Below are 18,335 nucleotides of genomic sequence, written 5' to 3'. Positions count from 1 at the left end.
ACCCCCCCCCCCCAGAATGCATGAATTTCCTCCACTAGGCCTCTAGTATCATTATAAGAATGTGTGACAATGTCATAGAGCTATTTCCATATCCCTGAAGGTTTGCTTATATTATAATTCATTACTGTGATCAGAGCACTCTATTATATGATAAATTCTTCAGCATAATTAACTTCAGTAGGATCTACCTATGTAGAAGTCAGTTGTCACAGCAAAAGATTCTTCTTCTCATTATTATTTTTAGATGTATTTTTATTAATTTCAGAGAGGAAGGGAGAGGGAGAGAGAGATAGAAACATCAATGATGAGAGTCATTGATCAGCTGCCTCCTGCAAGTTCTCTACTGGGGATTGAACCTGTAACCTGGGCATGTGCCCTTGACTGGAATCGAACCCGAGCCTCTTCAGTCCACAGGCTGACACTCTATCCACTAAGACAGTGGTCGGCAAACTGGCCCCTTGAGTGTGGCTCTTCCACAAAATACCATGTGCGGGTGCGCACATACAGTGAGATTCAAACTTCGTGGCCCATGCCACGGGGCCAAAGAGCCACATGTGGCTCTCGAGCCGCGGTTTGCCGACCACTGCACTAAGCCAAACCAGCTAGGGCAAAAGATTTTTATATTATTTCTTAGAGTCAATAAACTATTTAAATATAACATTAGATTTCCTTAAAATTTGATGACAAGTTGACAATAATATTGCTTTGGTATTTTCCTGTTGGTGTGGGAGAACAGAATGATCAGCAATGTCAGGGAACAGAAGCAGGGAGAGATAAATATGGGTTTTGTTCTGAGCCAACAGCAAGAGCTAAGAAGAAACTTTATTTCTGAAATTTCTAGACCAGAATTCTTATCTACCCTCAACTATCATAGAATGAAATTTAGTTAAAATAAGTTAGATTCATTTAGTTCTTTAACATGATGATATTCTATCATATTCAAGGATGATACTATTATGCTGATAAGAGGAATAAAACTATGTAGAAAGCAAACAATAGAGTCTTACATACTAATTACAACAACAATAAGATATATTTTTCGTTGATTCAAACTGGCAAATAATTTAACAAATTGAAAATTTTAGGTGTCAACAGTGCTGTGCTTCTTCCAGAGGCTCTCCCCGCCAACCCTCCACTTTCTCTAAAACTTAATGGAAAAAATATCCTGGGGTGAGGATTAACAAAAAAATATATATTTATATAATATATTTTTAGTGGATATGATTTTTAAAGTGGTAGGAAAAACTATAATCCCATGATTGAAATAAATGGTTGTTAATCTTTTGAACATCTTTCTTTTTAATCATCTTAATATACAATTGTATATCTAGTTTTTCCAATTACCATTATTAGTGTTTCCCTCTATCATTATAGATTCTTATATATAAATGTCCCAAACCCGATTTTTAAAAAGTATTTACTTATTCCTATATCATTTCAAATGGAAGAACCTTTTATGTGCTCAAAATAAATTCATATAGGGCAGTGGTTCTCAACCTTCCTAATGCCGAGACCCTTTACTACAGTTCCTCATGTTGTGGTGACCTCCAACCATAAAATTATTTTCGTTGCTACTTCATAACTGTAATTTTGCTACTGTTATGAATCATGTAAATATCTTCTGATATGCAGGATGTATTTTCATAGTTATAAATTGAACATAATTAAAGCATAGTGATTAATCACAAAAACTATATGTGTTTTCCGATGGTCTTAGGCGACCCCTGTGAAAGGGTCGTTCGACCCTCAAAGGGGTCGAGGCCCACAGGTTGAGAACTGCTGCTCTAGAGCCACAAGAGAGATTCCTTCCAACAATCGCAACTCTTCCATAAGCTTTATTTCAAACATCCCCTAGGAACACCCCACTCCAACAGTCTCTTGACCTCACTGGGATGGATAATTTGTTGATCTACTTTTTCACTGTTATACAACTGCTTTATGCTCTCATTTCCTTTCTTATTCAGACAAAATCCCATGGTCAATTATTTCAATCACTCCCTTGCATACACTCCCATCTTCCTCACCCCTCTTTTGCTGGCTCCACCTTGGTTAAACCCAACTCTCCACCTCCACCCCCTGCAGCAAATATTCAAGCCCTTTTTTAATGCTATCTCTATAGGCATCCTTTAAGCATTCATTCTCCTTTCTGCTTTTACTACGGTGCCCTATTTGGTGACCGTATAGCTCAGTGATGGCGAACCTATGACACGCGTGTCAGAGGTGACATGTGAACTCATTTTTTTGGTTGATTTTTCTTTGTTAAATGGCATTTAAATATATAAAATAAATATCAAAAATGTAAGTCTTTGTTTTACTATGGTTGCAAATATCAAAAAATTTCTATATGTTGAGCATAACCAATGGACATAAGACACTGGGGGGTAGGGGAAGCCGGGATATTGTCAAGGGTGGGGGAAAAAAAGGACACATATGTAATACCCTTTGTAATGCTTTAAGCAATAAAAAAAAAAAATTTCTATATGGGACACGGCACCAGAGTTAAGTTAGGGTTTTTCAAAATGCTGACACGCCGAGCTCAAAAGGTTCGCCATCACTGGACTATAGCTGCTAGTTAGGTGTTCTGCTCTTACCCATCCATCCTTCACCAACTCAACTCACCAGTCTGTCCAGCACTCGTCTTGGCTGCTCTTCTCAGATTCTTTTCTCTTCCCAGCTTTCTGACCTCTCTCTTGACCTCCGTTTGTTCTCTCTCCCTTCTCTATTCGCCTATCTCTTTCCCCAACCCCCCAAAGAAACACAGGAGGAATAGCCTGATAAAAATGAACCAGCAGTGCGTATAGCATCTAGTTTCAGGGTCTTGTCCTGCTGTGTGACCTTGGGCCAATCATTTCACTTCTCTGGTACTTAGCTTCCACCCTAAGCAATGAGACACACTTTTTAAATAAACCTGGAGATCATTTAACCCAGCTCTTAAAACAAACAAACATGATTCTGAAAAAATTAAAAAAAAATCCTCACCAGAGGACACACTTATTGATTTTTAAAAATAATTCTTTAGTGCTGAGAGTATTACATATGTCCGCTTTTCACCCCATTAACCCCCTCCAGCCTCCCCCCCCATGATTCTGAAAATGTAAGAAAAAATGTAGCAAACAGTCCCACTACCCTACTTCCCTCACTATACCATGCTATGTCCATCACCACGCTAAGATAATGTCATCCATCTGGTGAGTATTATTATTGTTATTTTAGTGTTGAAATCCTCCTTGCCCCATGCATGCATCCCACCCAGTAACCATAATGGAAATCCAAACACTTACCGTGAATTTCTCATAGAGCTCATACGTCAGGAGGGGGTTGGGCAGCTCCCTGAAGTAGAGCTTACAGAGGGAGCCCACACAGTGGATGTCCTGGAGGTACACTTCCCTGGTCAGATCTGGACACTGATCTGAGCCAAACTCTTGCCTGAAACAACACAGACAGAGACATAACAATCCCGGGAACATGTGTTCCATGTCAGCAGCTGCTTAGGGGTAAAAAGACCCTAAAATGCTGATCTGACTATATTTTTTGACCCTGATACAAAAAGACATTCTATTTCAGGCACAAGAGAGCTACGAGAAGACTTCCACTTCAGATCTGGATCTTTCCTCCAAAGCAACTGTAATTAGAAAGACAAAATGCCCACTTACATATGGATTTCTCATGGCATTATGCTCACAGTCTCAGTTTCAGGGAAATATGAAAACAATTTGCCAAAAAAAGCCTGTTGAGATTTCAGCTTTTCCAAAATATTGTTCTAAATGAAGTCCTCTTTCTTGGAGGAGAGTCCAAAACTAGGGTGAGTGAGATTGTTATCACTCACATATTCATGTCAACAAACTTGTTTTATCGGAAGACTCAAACCCAAGGTTTGAGAACTTTAATCAATGATCTCTTTGATGCTGGATGGAACCTTCTAGGCTGCCTGGTAGTGGTTCCCACAGGATAGAAGAGCTTATAAATATCTTCTTAAACAACCTCCCCAGATTCTAGGCCTCATATCTAATTAAAAAACATTTCCTAATGAGGTTACATTAGTTAGGTCAGAATATTAGGGAATATTCTGACCTAACTAATGTATACTTACAATTAAAAATCGGTTTTAAACAGTGACAAGTTTGAACTTTACTACAGAAGAGAAGTTAGGCTTCCTGAGAGCATTCCCTTGGTCAGCCAAGCAGTGACACAGTCAACGGGTCTCCCAGGGGTAAAATTTCAGACAAAATCCCATGGTCAATTATTTCAATCACTCCCAGGGCCAGCATTTCAAAACAGCTTGCCCATCCTCCTGTATTCTGCTTCTCCATTCAATAGGGATAGGGAAATTCCTGATGTACCCAAAAGAAACTGAGTAAAGCCTTGAAAGGAAAACCAATGGCCTCATAAATTCATAGGCATGTGTTTTTCTAAGAGGGCAGACAAGAACAATCTAAAGCTTATTCATTTAGTTAGCCAAAAATTTCCCTTGTGGAGGCTAAGGTCAGTCCTTAAGTGAAAAAGAATTGGCCATCGCCCAAGTATCCTTCCATGATATCAACTACTGTGTAGTATATTTTAGAGAAAAGAGTAAACCATTCAAAAGTATTTGTTGTTGTTGAAACTCTAAAAAATGTCACACTAGTTAATTAGTGAAATTATGTAGCAACATAGATCCGTTAAACTCTATGGTTGCAATAAGCCAGTTGTTTGTTTTTTTAACAGCCATCACTTCTCTAGGAGTAAAAAGAATGTTTTATTCCTTTATTTATTTTTTTAAAATTGTTTTATTGCTTAAAGTATTACAAAGAGTATTACATATGTCTCCCTTTTTTTCCCCGTCCTTGACAACCCCCTGGCCTCCCCTACCCCCCAGTGGATGCTTTATTCCTTTAGTATAATTTTATTATAATTGAGATTTGAGAGGGAGGGGCAGAAAACCAAATAGTAAGAAGAAGACAAAAAAATGAATTACCTGTACAATCTATTGAATTTTATATATTAATCTTGGAACAAGAATTTTTATATTGTTTTAAAAGTCTACATTTATAACTAAAAACATATAATAAATATCTATATCCTATATAATAAAAGGCTAATATGCAAATAGACCGAAAGGCAGAACAACCAAATGACAGAACAGCAGAACAACCAGTTGCTATGATGTGCGCAGACCACCAGGGGACGCACATGGAACATGGTAGGCGTTGGCAGCAGGCAGCAGAGCATGGAACATGGTCGTGGCGGTCGTCGGCCGCAGCAGATGGTGGAGCAGGTGAGTGGGAGCACCAAACCAAGGCGAGGCGCTGGTCACTGTCATTGGGGCAAGCCTCTGGTGGTTACTGAATATTCTTTGCTCCCATGTGCTGCGGTCCCACCCAGCACCTGCACCCGCAGCCGGCACCGGAGCTGCCACTTGCATTAGCTGCCAACGCCTGGCGCCAGTCCCCATCACCCCTGAGGGCTTCTCTACCTCCCCCTGCTCCTGAGGAGCGATCAGGGCAGCAGCTACTGCTCACACCCACTGACGGCGCCGGCCCCACTTGCACCTGCTGCTGGCGCTGGCCCCAATCGCTCCACGCCATCAGTGGGTGCCAGCACTGGTAGCTGCCCCGATTGCCCCTCAGGAGCAGGGGGAGGTGGAGAAGCTGGATTCGTGCACTGGTGGGGTCCCTCCCCAGGCAGCTGGCCCTGATCGGCCCCAATAGGGACTGGGCAAGATGAGCTGGGCACACCCTGGAGCCCTCCTGCGGCCCCTCCCTGCCCTGATAGTGCACCAGTGGGGTCCCTTGGCCTGGCCTGTGGGGATCGGGCCAAAACTGGCCCGGTGCATGGATTCATCCAGGGCGTGTCCAGCCCATCTCACTCAGTCCCAATCTGTTGGACCCCAGCAGCAAGCTAACCTACCAGTCTGAGCATCTGCTCCCTGGTGGTCAGTGCGCATCATAGCTACCGGTTGAACAATCAGTCGCTTAGGCTTTTATATATATAGATTATTGCATTATTTTCCATATGAATAACTTTCACCCCACCCTGGATTCTCTCTATATAGTGTATATATTCCCTTGATTTAATACACAACACATATAAAATATACGCACACATATCTGTGTCTAGTGTGAAGGTTACTGTACTCTGACTTCAATGTGATAGAAATTGCTTCCCAAAAATTCAAGAATAAATTTTAGAATTGTTTGGGATAAATCCATAGAATTAAAAACCATATATACATCAGTAATTTTTAAAATACCAGCATCAGTTAGAGAAATGCACCTTCATGCAGACTTCTGAATTCCCAAGCAGATGAAATATCAAAGGTTGGGTGTGTGCCAGCAGAAAAACTCAATCCATCTCCAAGTTCTGAACACTATATAATGGGATCTAACTGAGCTTTGGGTAAGCAAGTGAATTATTATAAATCATATTTCCCTAACTCGTAATTAAAATCACTTGCGTTCAGTCGAATCCACCCAAGGAGGGCAAATCTAGTATAAAACAAAGAAACAGATTTAAAGCCCTCAGGAGCTTTTGTTGGAAAGAATGACATCAGACTAGAGCACTTCCTGATTAGATTAGGAACAGGCATCTGAAAAGAGCAGCACTTGATCTTCTGCCCCTCCACCCTTCCCTCAGTCCCTTCAGGTTTTTAATATCCCAACACCTTCGGACAGAGATATGGACAGAGAAAGAATTATGAGAGAATTCTGTTGGGAGCTATTCTTTCAGCTTACCGTAGCCGTTGTATGTTTGAGGTGACTCCCGAAAGCCGATAAATTCCATCCACAATGCCATGAGTCTCTATAAATTCTGCACAGCTCTTCAATACATATGGAACTATGTAAAGGCAAAGAAAAAGAATAAAGTATTAGATATAAGTCTGACTGTTCTTCAAAGATATCCTTTGAAAAATCCAGGTAACCTCTTAGAGAAATAGGTATGGAACGCATGTGAGCTACAAGTGGAAACAATTACTTGTAAATGGTAGATGATGGTCCTTTACATTTTTAAAAAAATGGTGCTTTTTTTTGAAAGTTCAGGAAAGTCATGTATTTTAAGAGTTGGATTTTTTTTAAAATTGAAAACTAGGCAAACACTTAAATTTTGAAACCTTGGAATTCCCACAGCTCAGTCTCCTCATTTCATGGATTCTCCAAGGTGGTTTCCTGACCAGCAGCATCAGCATCTCCTGGGAACTTCCCGGGAATACAAATTACCAGGCCCCACTCCAGACCCACTGAATCAGAAATTCTGGAGGGGGGGCCCAGCAAACTGTGTTTTTTGTTGTTGTTGTTGTTTGCTTGTTTTGTTAATTCTCACCTGAGGATATTTTTCCATTAATTCTTAGAGAGAGTGGAAGGGAGGGGGAGAGACAGAGAGAGAGAAAGAACATTGATGTGAGAGAGACACATCAATTGGTTGCCTCCCACACATGCCCCGACCAGGGCTGGAGATTGAGCCTGCAACCGAAGTATCCCTTGACCGGAATCGAACCCAGGACCCTTCAGTTCAAGGGCTGAGGCTCTATTCACTGAGTCAAACCGGCTAGGGCGCAATCTGTGTTTTAAAAAGCCTTCCTGGTGACTGTTGGGCGGTAAAATAAACATCGCTTATTCTACACATGAAGAAACCAAGGTGCAGGTAACTTTACTTACCTCACTCAAGATTACTTGCTGCTTATGAAAAGCAATTAGCACATGAAAAAATGCTTATGATACAGGTAGGTAAAAGAAAAACAAGACACAAAATCAAGTCCACACTGTGAATTCAACTATGTAAACAAACAAAAAAAATGCAAAGAAAAAAAGACTGGAAGAATGTCTGCCAGAATGTTAAAGGTGATTTAAGGTTCAAGTGTTTTTTGTGTTTTTTTGAGGTGAGAACCACTCCACCCCCATACCCCCAACACCACCACCACCACCACCACCACCAAATGTGGTCCATTCTGCATTCAATCTAGTCATTGATTGCAGGAGACCAACATGTCCCGAATTCCTGCCACTCCAGACGTCCAGTGCTTGTGTAGAAGAGTCTGGCTATGCTGTTCTCTCCCTGGGGCTGACCCCGTTTGGCCCAGCCAGCTCCGTGACCCAGAATGGCAGCCATTAGCCTTCTGGATGGCATGGAGAGAATGGCAAGTCCCTTGCCACTCTGGTCCTTGGGCAGAGCCACCTGCGGTCCCTCCCTAGGAGTGCTGTGGATGGTGGCTGGGCATGGAACTACCCAAGCCTCAGGCACTAACGTTTTCAGGCACAGAGACAGTGTGGGAACTCCATGAACTATTGCTTAGGATAGCCCTGTGCTCACTCCCCTAAAACATACCCAACCCATTCATGCCTTAGCTTAGACAAACGCCAACCATTAATGCTTAATGCACAAGCTGGACTGGACCTGTACACGGGTAGACACCAGATGTTCCAACTCAACCTTCTTCCTGGACTTGCTATCACGATACTTCTTAAACAACTCCCCCACCATTTCCTTCAACGACTAACTATAATTGCAGGTGCTCAGTAAAATTCGTCATACTTCAAGTATTCAGCTCATCTCTCAAAGCCCAGGCACCGCAGAACCGTTCCCTTCTAGAACGCATGACACGTTTTGCCCTGCTCTTCAGGGCAGGAACTGGGGAGAAGTTTCTTAGTTCCCCCAGGGGGGAAGAAGGCAAGGAGCGGACTTGGAATTGGAAGTATTGAGGCCAGAGACCACAGAGGTGGAACCACTTCCTGGGAGTGAACACAGGGTGGGAGCGGGTGCGGTGGGGGAGGGGCTGTGGGAGTAGACAGGGGTGCAGAGCCTCTGCCTGGCTTCACCCGGAATATCTGTTTTAGAAAGCAGGGTGCCTAGTTAGATTTTTGTCTCCTGCCCTCATGCCAATAAAGAAATAAGCAAGCAAACATACAAAGTTCCGATGCTTAAAAAAAGTTTTTGGCTTTTTTTGTTTTCTTTTGAATCCTCACTGGAAGATACTTTTTCCTTTTTTTTTTTTTTTTTAGAGAGAGAGTGAGAGGGAGGGAGAGTGAGAGGAAGGAAGAGAGAGAAACATCAATATGAGAGAGACACATCGATTTGGTTGCCTCCCACACTGCCCTGATCTGGGGCCAGGGATCAACCTGTAACCCAGGTACATGCCCTTCACTAGGAATCGAACCTGCGACCCTTTGGTGCAAAGGCCGGCACTCTAACCACTGAGCACACCGGCCAGGACTGTTTTGTTTTGTTTTAAATCCCTGTTGTGCACAATAATGGTTGAGTCTTTCCCCACCACACCAAGCTGCTGTTCTGGAACCTGCCACATGTGGTCTACGGGCAGGAGCACAGGTTTGGATGCCAAACTGCCTTTGTAACCTTGGACAAAACATGTAAGGATTCTGTTCCCCAGTTTCCACATCTGTAAAGTGAGGGTAACTGATGTTAACAGCATAGCCAGGATTAAAGTAATACCTGTACACATTTAGCCTGGACCCTGGCACATAACAAGCACTCTATGGCAGTTACTGTTTCTCCTTGAAGCTTATCTGTGGTGTAAATTTATAGTTTGTGAGACACAATCTGGGTCTCACAAACTCTAAACAGTTTGCCTCCTCCCATCCAGTGGGAAACTGGGGTAGAGCTGACCAAACTCTTGCCGGTCAACACTCATCTCTACTATTCAGAATGGCTTCTGTGTCCTCCTTTGGTACAATGTCTCTATGTGAAGGTAATTTTGCTCGCCTGAGGTTTCCTGTCTATGCATTTAGGTGAATCTTCATCACAGAGAGGCAGCAGAATGCACAGTGTGCGGGTTGTGAGCGAGCGAGCAGTCCTGGGGCTGGCTTGGCCTCGGTGTGCTCCTTAGCGTGCGTCCGCCCTGGGTGCCTGGCTGCTGTGCCCTGCAGGGCACCAGTGGACTCGAGAGCTCTGAGCATTCCCAAGGAGGACTCGAACAGAAAGCCACAGACTCCAAGGGCCTTTATAAAGAGCACTCCGTGAAAGGGCTGGTGCGGGGTCCCCAACCTGCCCGGTCCTGCTCTCAGCTAGCGAACTCCCATCCCCACAGCTCTGGGCTGCAGCGCCCCAGGCTCTGTTTGCTTTAAAGGTGGGCAGAACACATTCCCGGAAAGAGCCTCTGCCATACATTTACTCTGGCGTTGGTACAGAGGCCCTAGAACCTCTCGTCCCCAGCTCTGTTTAAACAGGAGGCAGTATTAAAACAACCCAAAGGGGAGAGGCCATGGCGGCGGGCCCCGAGGAGTGCCAGCTTTCCTGGATTCTCGTCTCAGGCTGAGTTGGAAGGTGTAGGAATCCCACTTCGCTCAGTAAATGGGAAAGGATCTGCTGCATCTCTGTTAATCCTCTAGCTCAGTGGTTCTCAACCTTGGCTGCACATTAGAATCACCTGGGAATCTTTTTAAAATCCTGATTTCTGGGCCTCATCCGGGATTCCCAGGTGATTCTAATGTGCAGCCAAGGTTGAGAACCACTGCCTGAAGCCCAGAGGGTGGTTCTCAGTGTGGCCCCAGATCAGGCCCAGCAGCCGGTGATTCTGATGCTCACCAAAGGTGAGGGACCATCCCCCTAGCCCGTGGTCGGCAAACCGTGGCTCTCGAGCCACATGCGGCTCTTTGGCCCCTTGAGTGTGGCTCTTCCACAAAATACCACGTGCGGGCGCGCACGTACAGTGTGATTGAAACTTCGTGGCCCATGCGCAGAAGTCGGTATTTTGCAGAAGAGCCGGTATTTTGTGGAAGAGCCACACTCAAGGGGCCAAAGAGCCGCATGTGGCTCGTGAGCCGCGGTTTGCTGAGCCGCAGTTTGCCGACCACTGCCCTAGACCAGCGCTTCTCAGCCTTTTGTGTGCACACAGCGTCCTAGGATCTTGTGAACATGCAAATGCCAATGGAGTGAGAAAGGTCAAACATTTGCATTTCTAACAAACTCCCAGGTGATTAGGGACACTGCCAATCTGCAGCCCCCACTTAGGGTAGGTTGGGGGCAGGGGGGTGGTCTAAAGGTACGACTGGTGGGTGGTGTTGCAGGAGCTACTAAGAGTTGAGTAAAAGTCTCAGGATTCTTTTGACGATTGTCCCTGGAGTCCAACCAAATTGGGGACAGCCAGGATTCTGAGCAGGGTAAAAGCTTGATACAAAATAGCTGAGTAGTTATAGCTGGAAAGAAAGCTTCCATTGTTAATTAGGCATGAGAGTGAGGTTGAGGTTGGAGTCACAGAGCTAGTTCTGTGGGATTTATCATGGACCCAAAGAACTTTAAGTCTCCTCCTACAGAGGTACACACAGTTGCTGATTATGATATAACATTATAATTTCTTTGAATTGTTTCACTGATGGTTCTCTAAGTCCCTTTTTTGTTTTGTTTTGTTTTTCCTGCATCAGCAATATTAAACGTTAAATTTTCCTCTCAGCACAAAATAAATGTTGAGGTGATTTCTGATGGAAAAGACACTGCCTTTGATTTATGCTTCACCATTTACAAAACATTTTTTAAAAATATGTTTTTATGGATTTCAAAGAGGAAAGGAGAGGGAGAGGGAGAAAGAAACATCAGTGATGAGAGAGAATCATTGATTGGCTGCCTCCTGCACGCCCAACTTGGGATTGAGCCCGAAATCAGGGCATGTACCCTAACTGGGTATTGAACTGTGACCTCCTGGTTCACAGGTTGACACTCAACCACTGAGCCACACTGACTGAGCCACTACAAAACATTTTTAGGTCTTTGTCTCATTTGCTTCATCCTGTACAACTAAAAGTCATTTCATATTTACCAGTATAAATACTATGGGACACTTTCCTCAATTCCTAATCTCTTCAAGGGTTTAGTGCAGAAAAGGTCAGCATTAAAATAATTTCTCTGAGTCCCCCCAAAGAGGGAATTCTGCCATTTGGGACAACATGATGGATCTTAACAGCATTATGCTAAGAGAAATAAGTCAGACAGAGAAAGACAAATACCATATGCTCTCACATATATATGGGATTTAAAACAAACAAACAAACAAAAAAATACCCAAACTCATAGAAAAGAAGGAGGTAGAAGAGGGGGAGATGGAGAAAGGTGAGCAAAAGGTACAACTTCCAGTTACAAGATGAATAAGTACGAGGAATACAATGCAAAGTATGATGACTATAGTTCAAACTGCTGTACGATGTATATGAAAGTAAAATCTGTGTTCTTATCATAAGGAAAACAGATTTATTATTATTATTTTGCTTTCTCTTTTTATCATATCTATGTGAGATGATGGATGCTAACTAAACTTATTGTGGTTATCATTTCACAATATATGTAAGTCAAACCATTATTCTGTACACCTTAAACTTACACAGATGTATGTCAATTATATCACAATAAAACTAGAAAAGCCCGGCTGGTGTGGCTCAGTGGTTGAGCACTGACCTTTGAACCAGGAAGTCATGTTAAGATCCCCGGGCAGGGCACATGCCTGGGTTGCAGGCTCAATCCCCAGTAGGGGACGTGCAGGAGGTGGCCAATCGATGATTCTCTCTCATCATTGATATTTCTGTCTCTCTCTCCCTCTCCCTTTCTCTCTGAAATCAATAAAAAATATTTTAAAAAACTAGAAAAAATTTGAATATTAAAAAATGAAAATGATACACAAATATAAAGAGTACAGAGTGACTGTCTCTGTCTTACTCCACCCTTTCCTATATCTTAAATGATAAAAAAAATGACACCCAGGGAAATGTCAATAGTAGTAACCTCTAGTCTAGGTGGTAGGAAATAAATTATTTTTGCTGTATTTTTAATTTTCCTTTTCTGATTTTTTTTAAAAATGAGGATGTGGTACAAATAATTTTTCAAAAGAAAGAAATTGTTTTTTTTGAGAAACAGAAGCTGGAGGGCTTTCTGAAGTCAGTGAGGCAATTTCTAAATGTTTGTTGAGGTCCTTTCCAATGACCCTGTTGAGGTAATTAGTCCTTGTCAAGTAGAAGTATTTGCCTAACCTGCTGGCCTGGTGTGGCCCAGGACGAGCTCTGCTCTGTTGCTGGGCAAGGCTCCTGGTGGCAGACTGCATCCTGGAGTCCCCTCCCTTCATCACTTTCAGGGTCTCAGATGCCAAGTCCACCAGTTCTTTCTTGCAGAAGTGGTCAGGCCCCCCCTCTGGTCCACACCCTGACTCATCCCAGCTGGGCCCTTAGGTCTCTGCTATCAATGCCCCCACTCCTTCCCAAGACAAAGGTTCTCCTTCTACCAAAGCAGATGCATTGAGGGCTTATCTAGCCCAAAGGACAAAAAGGTGAATAAGATCTTTGTCCTCAAAAAGCCAAGAAGGGAATGGACAGTTACTGTGCACCTACTATGTGCTGATCCCTGAGTGTTACACTTTCATCCACTGTTCGTACCTAATGTGATCCTCACATTACCTTATGAAGGAAGTATTTACCCCTTCTTTATAAAGCAGGAAAGTGAAACTCGGTGGTATTAAGTAACTGGGCCAGTATGAAAATATCAAGCAAAATATGTGAAGGGCCCTAGAGAGGCACTGAGAATGTGATAGAAGCTCTGCTAAAAACATTGCACATGGTGGGGGAGGTCAGGCCAGGCTTCTCGGTGTCAAACAGAACAGGAAGCTGCATTTGTAGAGCCCAATGTACCAGGGGGACCCAGGAGACAGCGCTGAGACAGGACCCTCATCTCGAGGGGCTCACAAGGTTGTGAGATAAGTGGGAAAACAGGACAAATCAAGGTGACGCCGTCAGAACTCTGATAGGGGTTCATGGGGGTGACTTGAGATGCTATGATGTGAAACAGAGTGGAGATGTAACGCATACTACTATACACCCAGAACTCGGTTAAGCACCTGGCATATAATAAAGCACTTCGTAAGTGTCACCCACTCTCTGGTGGGGATGAAGCAGGGAATGGTATAAACAGGAGAGGCAGCGAGAAATAGTGTGGTGAATTCTAGGCATGCTGACTGAACCAGTCTGGGGGAAGGGAAGCATTTGTTCAGGTACATTGGGGGAGTGTTTAATGATGGCCTAGGAAGGCTGCGTTCTGCCTTGATCTCCACTGCCAGACAAATCTTTCTAAAACACTGCCTTGATGATAAAGCTCTCCTACTCCAAAACATTCAGTGGCCCTCCATTGCCGGGAGAATAATGTCTAACCCAGGCAGCTCTAGGACTAGACCTTCTGCTGCCTTATCAGGGCTCACCCGGATTCTTCCCTTTAATGGAATAGTCCTCTGAGACAGGTGGGCGGGAGAGGGGGCCACATGAGCAAAAAGACTTGCCACAAACACAGCATTGCAAAAGGAGAAAACAGGGCGCCCCTTCGGGCTCAGGGGAGGGGACCTGTTATGCTTTGTCAAGGATGAGAGGGAGGTGAGAGGCTCACTCTTTTCTGGCTGTTGCTAAGCACCTTGCATATAATAAAGCACTTCGTAAGTGTCACCCACTCTCTGGTGGGGATGAAGCAGGGAATGGTATAAACAGGAGAGGCAGCGAGAAATAGTGTGGTGAATTCTAGGCATGCTGACTGAACCAGTCTGGGGGAAGGGAAGCATTTGTTCAGGTACATTGGGGGAGTGTTTAATGATGGCCTAGGAAGGCTGCGTTCTGCCTTGATCTCCACTGCCAGACAAATCTTTCTAAAACACTGCCTTGATGATAAAGCTCTCCTACTCCAAAACATTCAGTGGCCCTCCATTGCCGGGAGAATAATGTCTAACCCAGGCAGCTCTAGGACTAGACCTTCTGCTGCCTTATCAGGGCTCACCCGGATTCTTCCCTTTAATGGAATAGTCCTCTGAGACAGGTGGGCGGGAGAGGGGGCCACATGAGCAAAAAGACTTGCCACAAACACAGCATTGCAAAGGGAGAAAACAGGGTGCCCCTTCGGGCTCAGGGGAGGGGACCTCTTATGGTTTGTCGAGGATGAAAGAGGATGAAAGGGAGGTGAGAGGCTCACTCTTTTCTGGCTGTTGTCTGGAATTTACTTAAGAAAGGTAGTGCCTCTCTGACTCCGAGAGAAGAGGCTGGTTGAGGGTGCTGAAATACCTGGGACCACACTTCACCCACCAATGGATGAGCTGGTGGAAACAGACTAGGGGGGACGGTCACGGTGCTTCTGGGAGGGAGGTGATTGTGGCCACGAGGAAGGGTGGTGCTGGGTGGAGAAGAAGGGTGGGGTGTGAAGAAACTCCAAACTTCCAAAACAAACCTCCGGGAGCCCCCACGTGGCCTCTGCTCACCGTGTGCGGAGGAACCGCACAGAAGGATTGTCCTGTTGTGGAACACGTAGGCTGCCAGGCTTTGCATCACGTACAAAGGCTTCTCTAGGCTCATCCTTCCTACTGTCTGACTGTGCTCTCGGGGGATTTGTGGGGCAGACACCACTCACTCCACCGGGCTGCTCAGGGATGACTGAAAGCTCTCCCAGTCACCCCGCTGCATATTCCCAGGCCCCGTTTGCGAGCAGCGCTTTCCTTTTCATCACCAACGAATCATTTAAGTTCTCAGTTTAACTATAGAAAGACCACAGCCAGCTCGAACCGCCAGATCCTGACTTTATTCCTGGACTAGCAGCCCCTCTCTTTCTCGCCGCCTGCTCCTTGGATGGCATGATCTCACTGATGGATAAAGAGGAGGCCCGCATGAGCCTCAGAGAGAGTGCCCTGGGGGAAGGGGCGGGAGCTGAGTGGGTTAATGAGAGACCAACAGGGAAAATAAACCTGCTTCTTGAGTTATATGCTTCACTAATACCAATCATCTTAAGAATGAGGACAATGTAAGTTTTTTCCTCATTTGAGGTATCCAGGCCATCTTTTTTTTTTTTTTTTCATGTCTAGTGGGTGGTTATGGGATGTACTAACCAAATGCTAGGTGGTGTCCCACGTTAGCAATCATTATTCCATTTACTTCTCACAGCTCTGATGTGTGGGAATTACTCTTCCTAGTTTGCACCATGAACCAGCTGCATGTCCTTTAGCAAAAACTAGCCCACGTGTCCTAGGAGCAGGTGCTGGGTCTAGATCAGCGGTTCTCAACCTGTGGGTCGCGACCCCTTTGGCGGTCGAACGACCTTTTCACAGGGGTCGCCTAAGACCATCCTGCATATCAGATATTTACATTATGATCCATAACAATAGAAACATTACAGTTATGAAGTAGCAACGAAAATAATTTTATGGTTGGGTCACAACATGAGGAACTGTATTTAAAGGGCCAGAAGGTTGAGAACCACTGAGTGGCTAATGTGTCTTCAGATCTAACACCCGGTGACCTGTGAACCTCCTGGATGAAACTGGGGAAGAGGAGCTGGGCTAGAAACGAGGAGAGCATTCCCGACTTCTCCCTGCAACGTCCAGGTCCTCACGCCTCCTGGTTCCGGTTTAGATGGTTTAGATGTAGGTTCTCTAGAGCAAAGCGGTAGCATGATTTTGTTAGTTTTGTTTTTCTCACTTGTGCTGTTAATGACTCCCCAACTCGCCCCACCCATCTGAATGGAAATTTGTGTTGAATAAATACAGACTTCCATCTCAGAAAGTTTATACATATCTCCTTGGGTATGGCTGGACTCCTGCTAACCCCATGCTATTTTTGTTGTTATGGAGGCTGGAGTCCTCCAGGGACTTGGCTTTAAGCGGTGCCGAGTTCATCTGAAGGTCCCCCTGACTGATGTGACTGTGCCCTGAGAGCGAGAACCACCTCCTCTTGCTTATTGTACCTTCTGGTTTCCCAGGAGGCTCCGCTTCCTAATGGTTTCCAGACCTATGGCACCATGGGTTCTTTTTCATTTCTCTCTGTGTGTTTCATAAATCGATTTTGCTGATGAAAGATGAGTATGTAGAAAAAACAACCATGGGCGGCCCACGAAGTCTATGTGAAGAAGGGCCAGGTAGCGCTTATCAGCTCCTCCCTGCACACCCCCTCCCAGCACCCTTTCATTTCCTGCCCAATATTCCCGAGCCGCAGGCAGCCATTGTTTCCAGACGGCTTTGCTTGGAAGTCTGGGGCCCGGGCCTCCCAGCGCTTCCTGTTGTTACAAGGCCTCTCTTTCCTGCCCAAAACAACGGCACTTCCCTGCTGGATGTAACCCTTTTGGGGTAACTCATTTCTCCCATGTGCTTGCTCAGAGCTGGAAATACTGGGTACTCATGAACTGTATTTAAATGATTTCTTATTGTACAAGTACCACAAGTAGAACAATTTTAAGATACAGACAAGCAAAAGAAAAAAAAATCACCAAATCTCCTCTCCTCTGTTACACTTGAGACCTTTTTGGGGTTCATACATTCAACTATGTGTCTACATCCACAGAATTCAGCAAGGGGACCCAACCGTTGCAATGGAGGCAGGAAGGTCTGTCTGGAAACCAGCCTCCTGCAGGTTCTCATACATCGGTGGACAAAAACGGCTCTCGACAACTTAAGAAAGTGACCCCCCCACCCCGTAAATTCTGGGGCTACCCTTGGAGAAACTCTGAAAGCAATTCTCTTTAAAAAGTTTGTTGAAAATCAAAAAATGGGCAAAGGATCTAAATAGACACCTTTCAAAAGAGGACATTCAGAAAGCCAAGAGACATATGAAAACATGCTCAAAGTCACTAATCATCCGAGAGATGCAAATCAAAACAACAATGAGGTACCATCTCACACCTGTCAGAATGGCTATCATCAACAAATCAACAAACGACAAGTGCTGGAGAGGATGTGGAGAAAAAGGAACACTCGTGCACTGCTGGTGGGAATGCAGACTGGTGCAGCCACTATGGAAGACAGTATGGAGTTTCCTCAAAAAACAAAACATGGAACTCCCATTTGACCCTGTGATCCCACTTCTAGGAATATATCCCAAGAAACCAAAAACACCAATCAGAAAGGATATATGCACCCATATGTTCATAGCAGCACAATTCACCATAGCTAAGATCTGGAAACAGCCTAAGTGCCCATCAGTAGATGAATGGATTAGAAAACTGTGGTACATCTACACGATGGAATACTATGCTGCTGTAAAAAAGAAGGAACTCTTACCATTTGCAACAGCATGGATGGAACTGGAGAGCATTATGCTAAGTGAAATAAGCCAGTCAATGAAGGAAAAATACCACATGATCTCACACATTCATGGATAATAGAGACCATTACAAACTTTTGAACAATAATAGATACAGAGGCAGAGCTGCCTCAAACTGATTGTCAAACTGCAGTGGGAAGGCCAGAGAGGGTTGGGGGGCAGAAGGGAGGGGAGTAAGAGATCAACCGAAGGACTTGTATGCATGCATATAAGCAAAACCAATGGACATAAGACACTGGGGGGTAGGGGAGGCCAGGGGATTGTCAAGGGCGGAGATAAAAAAGGACACATATATAATACCCTTTGTAATACTTT

At 44.5% G+C, this 18,335-nt stretch overlaps 1 protein-coding gene across 1 annotated transcript in view; it reads right to left on the bottom strand.

The window, feature by feature from the left end:
* Positions 1-18,335, bottom strand: part of ARHGAP31 (Rho GTPase activating protein 31) — a 111,941-nt gene that overhangs the window by 37,779 nt on the left and 55,827 nt on the right. Inside the window, exons 2-3 of the mRNA XM_005875328.2 lie at positions 6,711-6,813; positions 3,282-3,426 (exon numbers count right to left, since the gene is read on the bottom strand). Coding sequence (XP_005875390.1) covers positions 3,282-3,426; positions 6,711-6,813 — 248 coding nt within the window. The remainder of the gene's footprint in view (positions 1-3,281; positions 3,427-6,710; positions 6,814-18,335) is intronic.

This window comes from Myotis brandtii, unplaced genomic scaffold, assembly GCF_000412655.1.
Source record: "Myotis brandtii unplaced genomic scaffold, ASM41265v1 scaffold46, whole genome shotgun sequence".
Taxonomy (NCBI): Eukaryota; Metazoa; Chordata; class Mammalia; order Chiroptera; family Vespertilionidae; genus Myotis; species Myotis brandtii.
The sequence above is the reverse complement of the archived record's forward strand: the minus strand, read 5'-3'. Positions and strand labels throughout refer to the sequence as shown.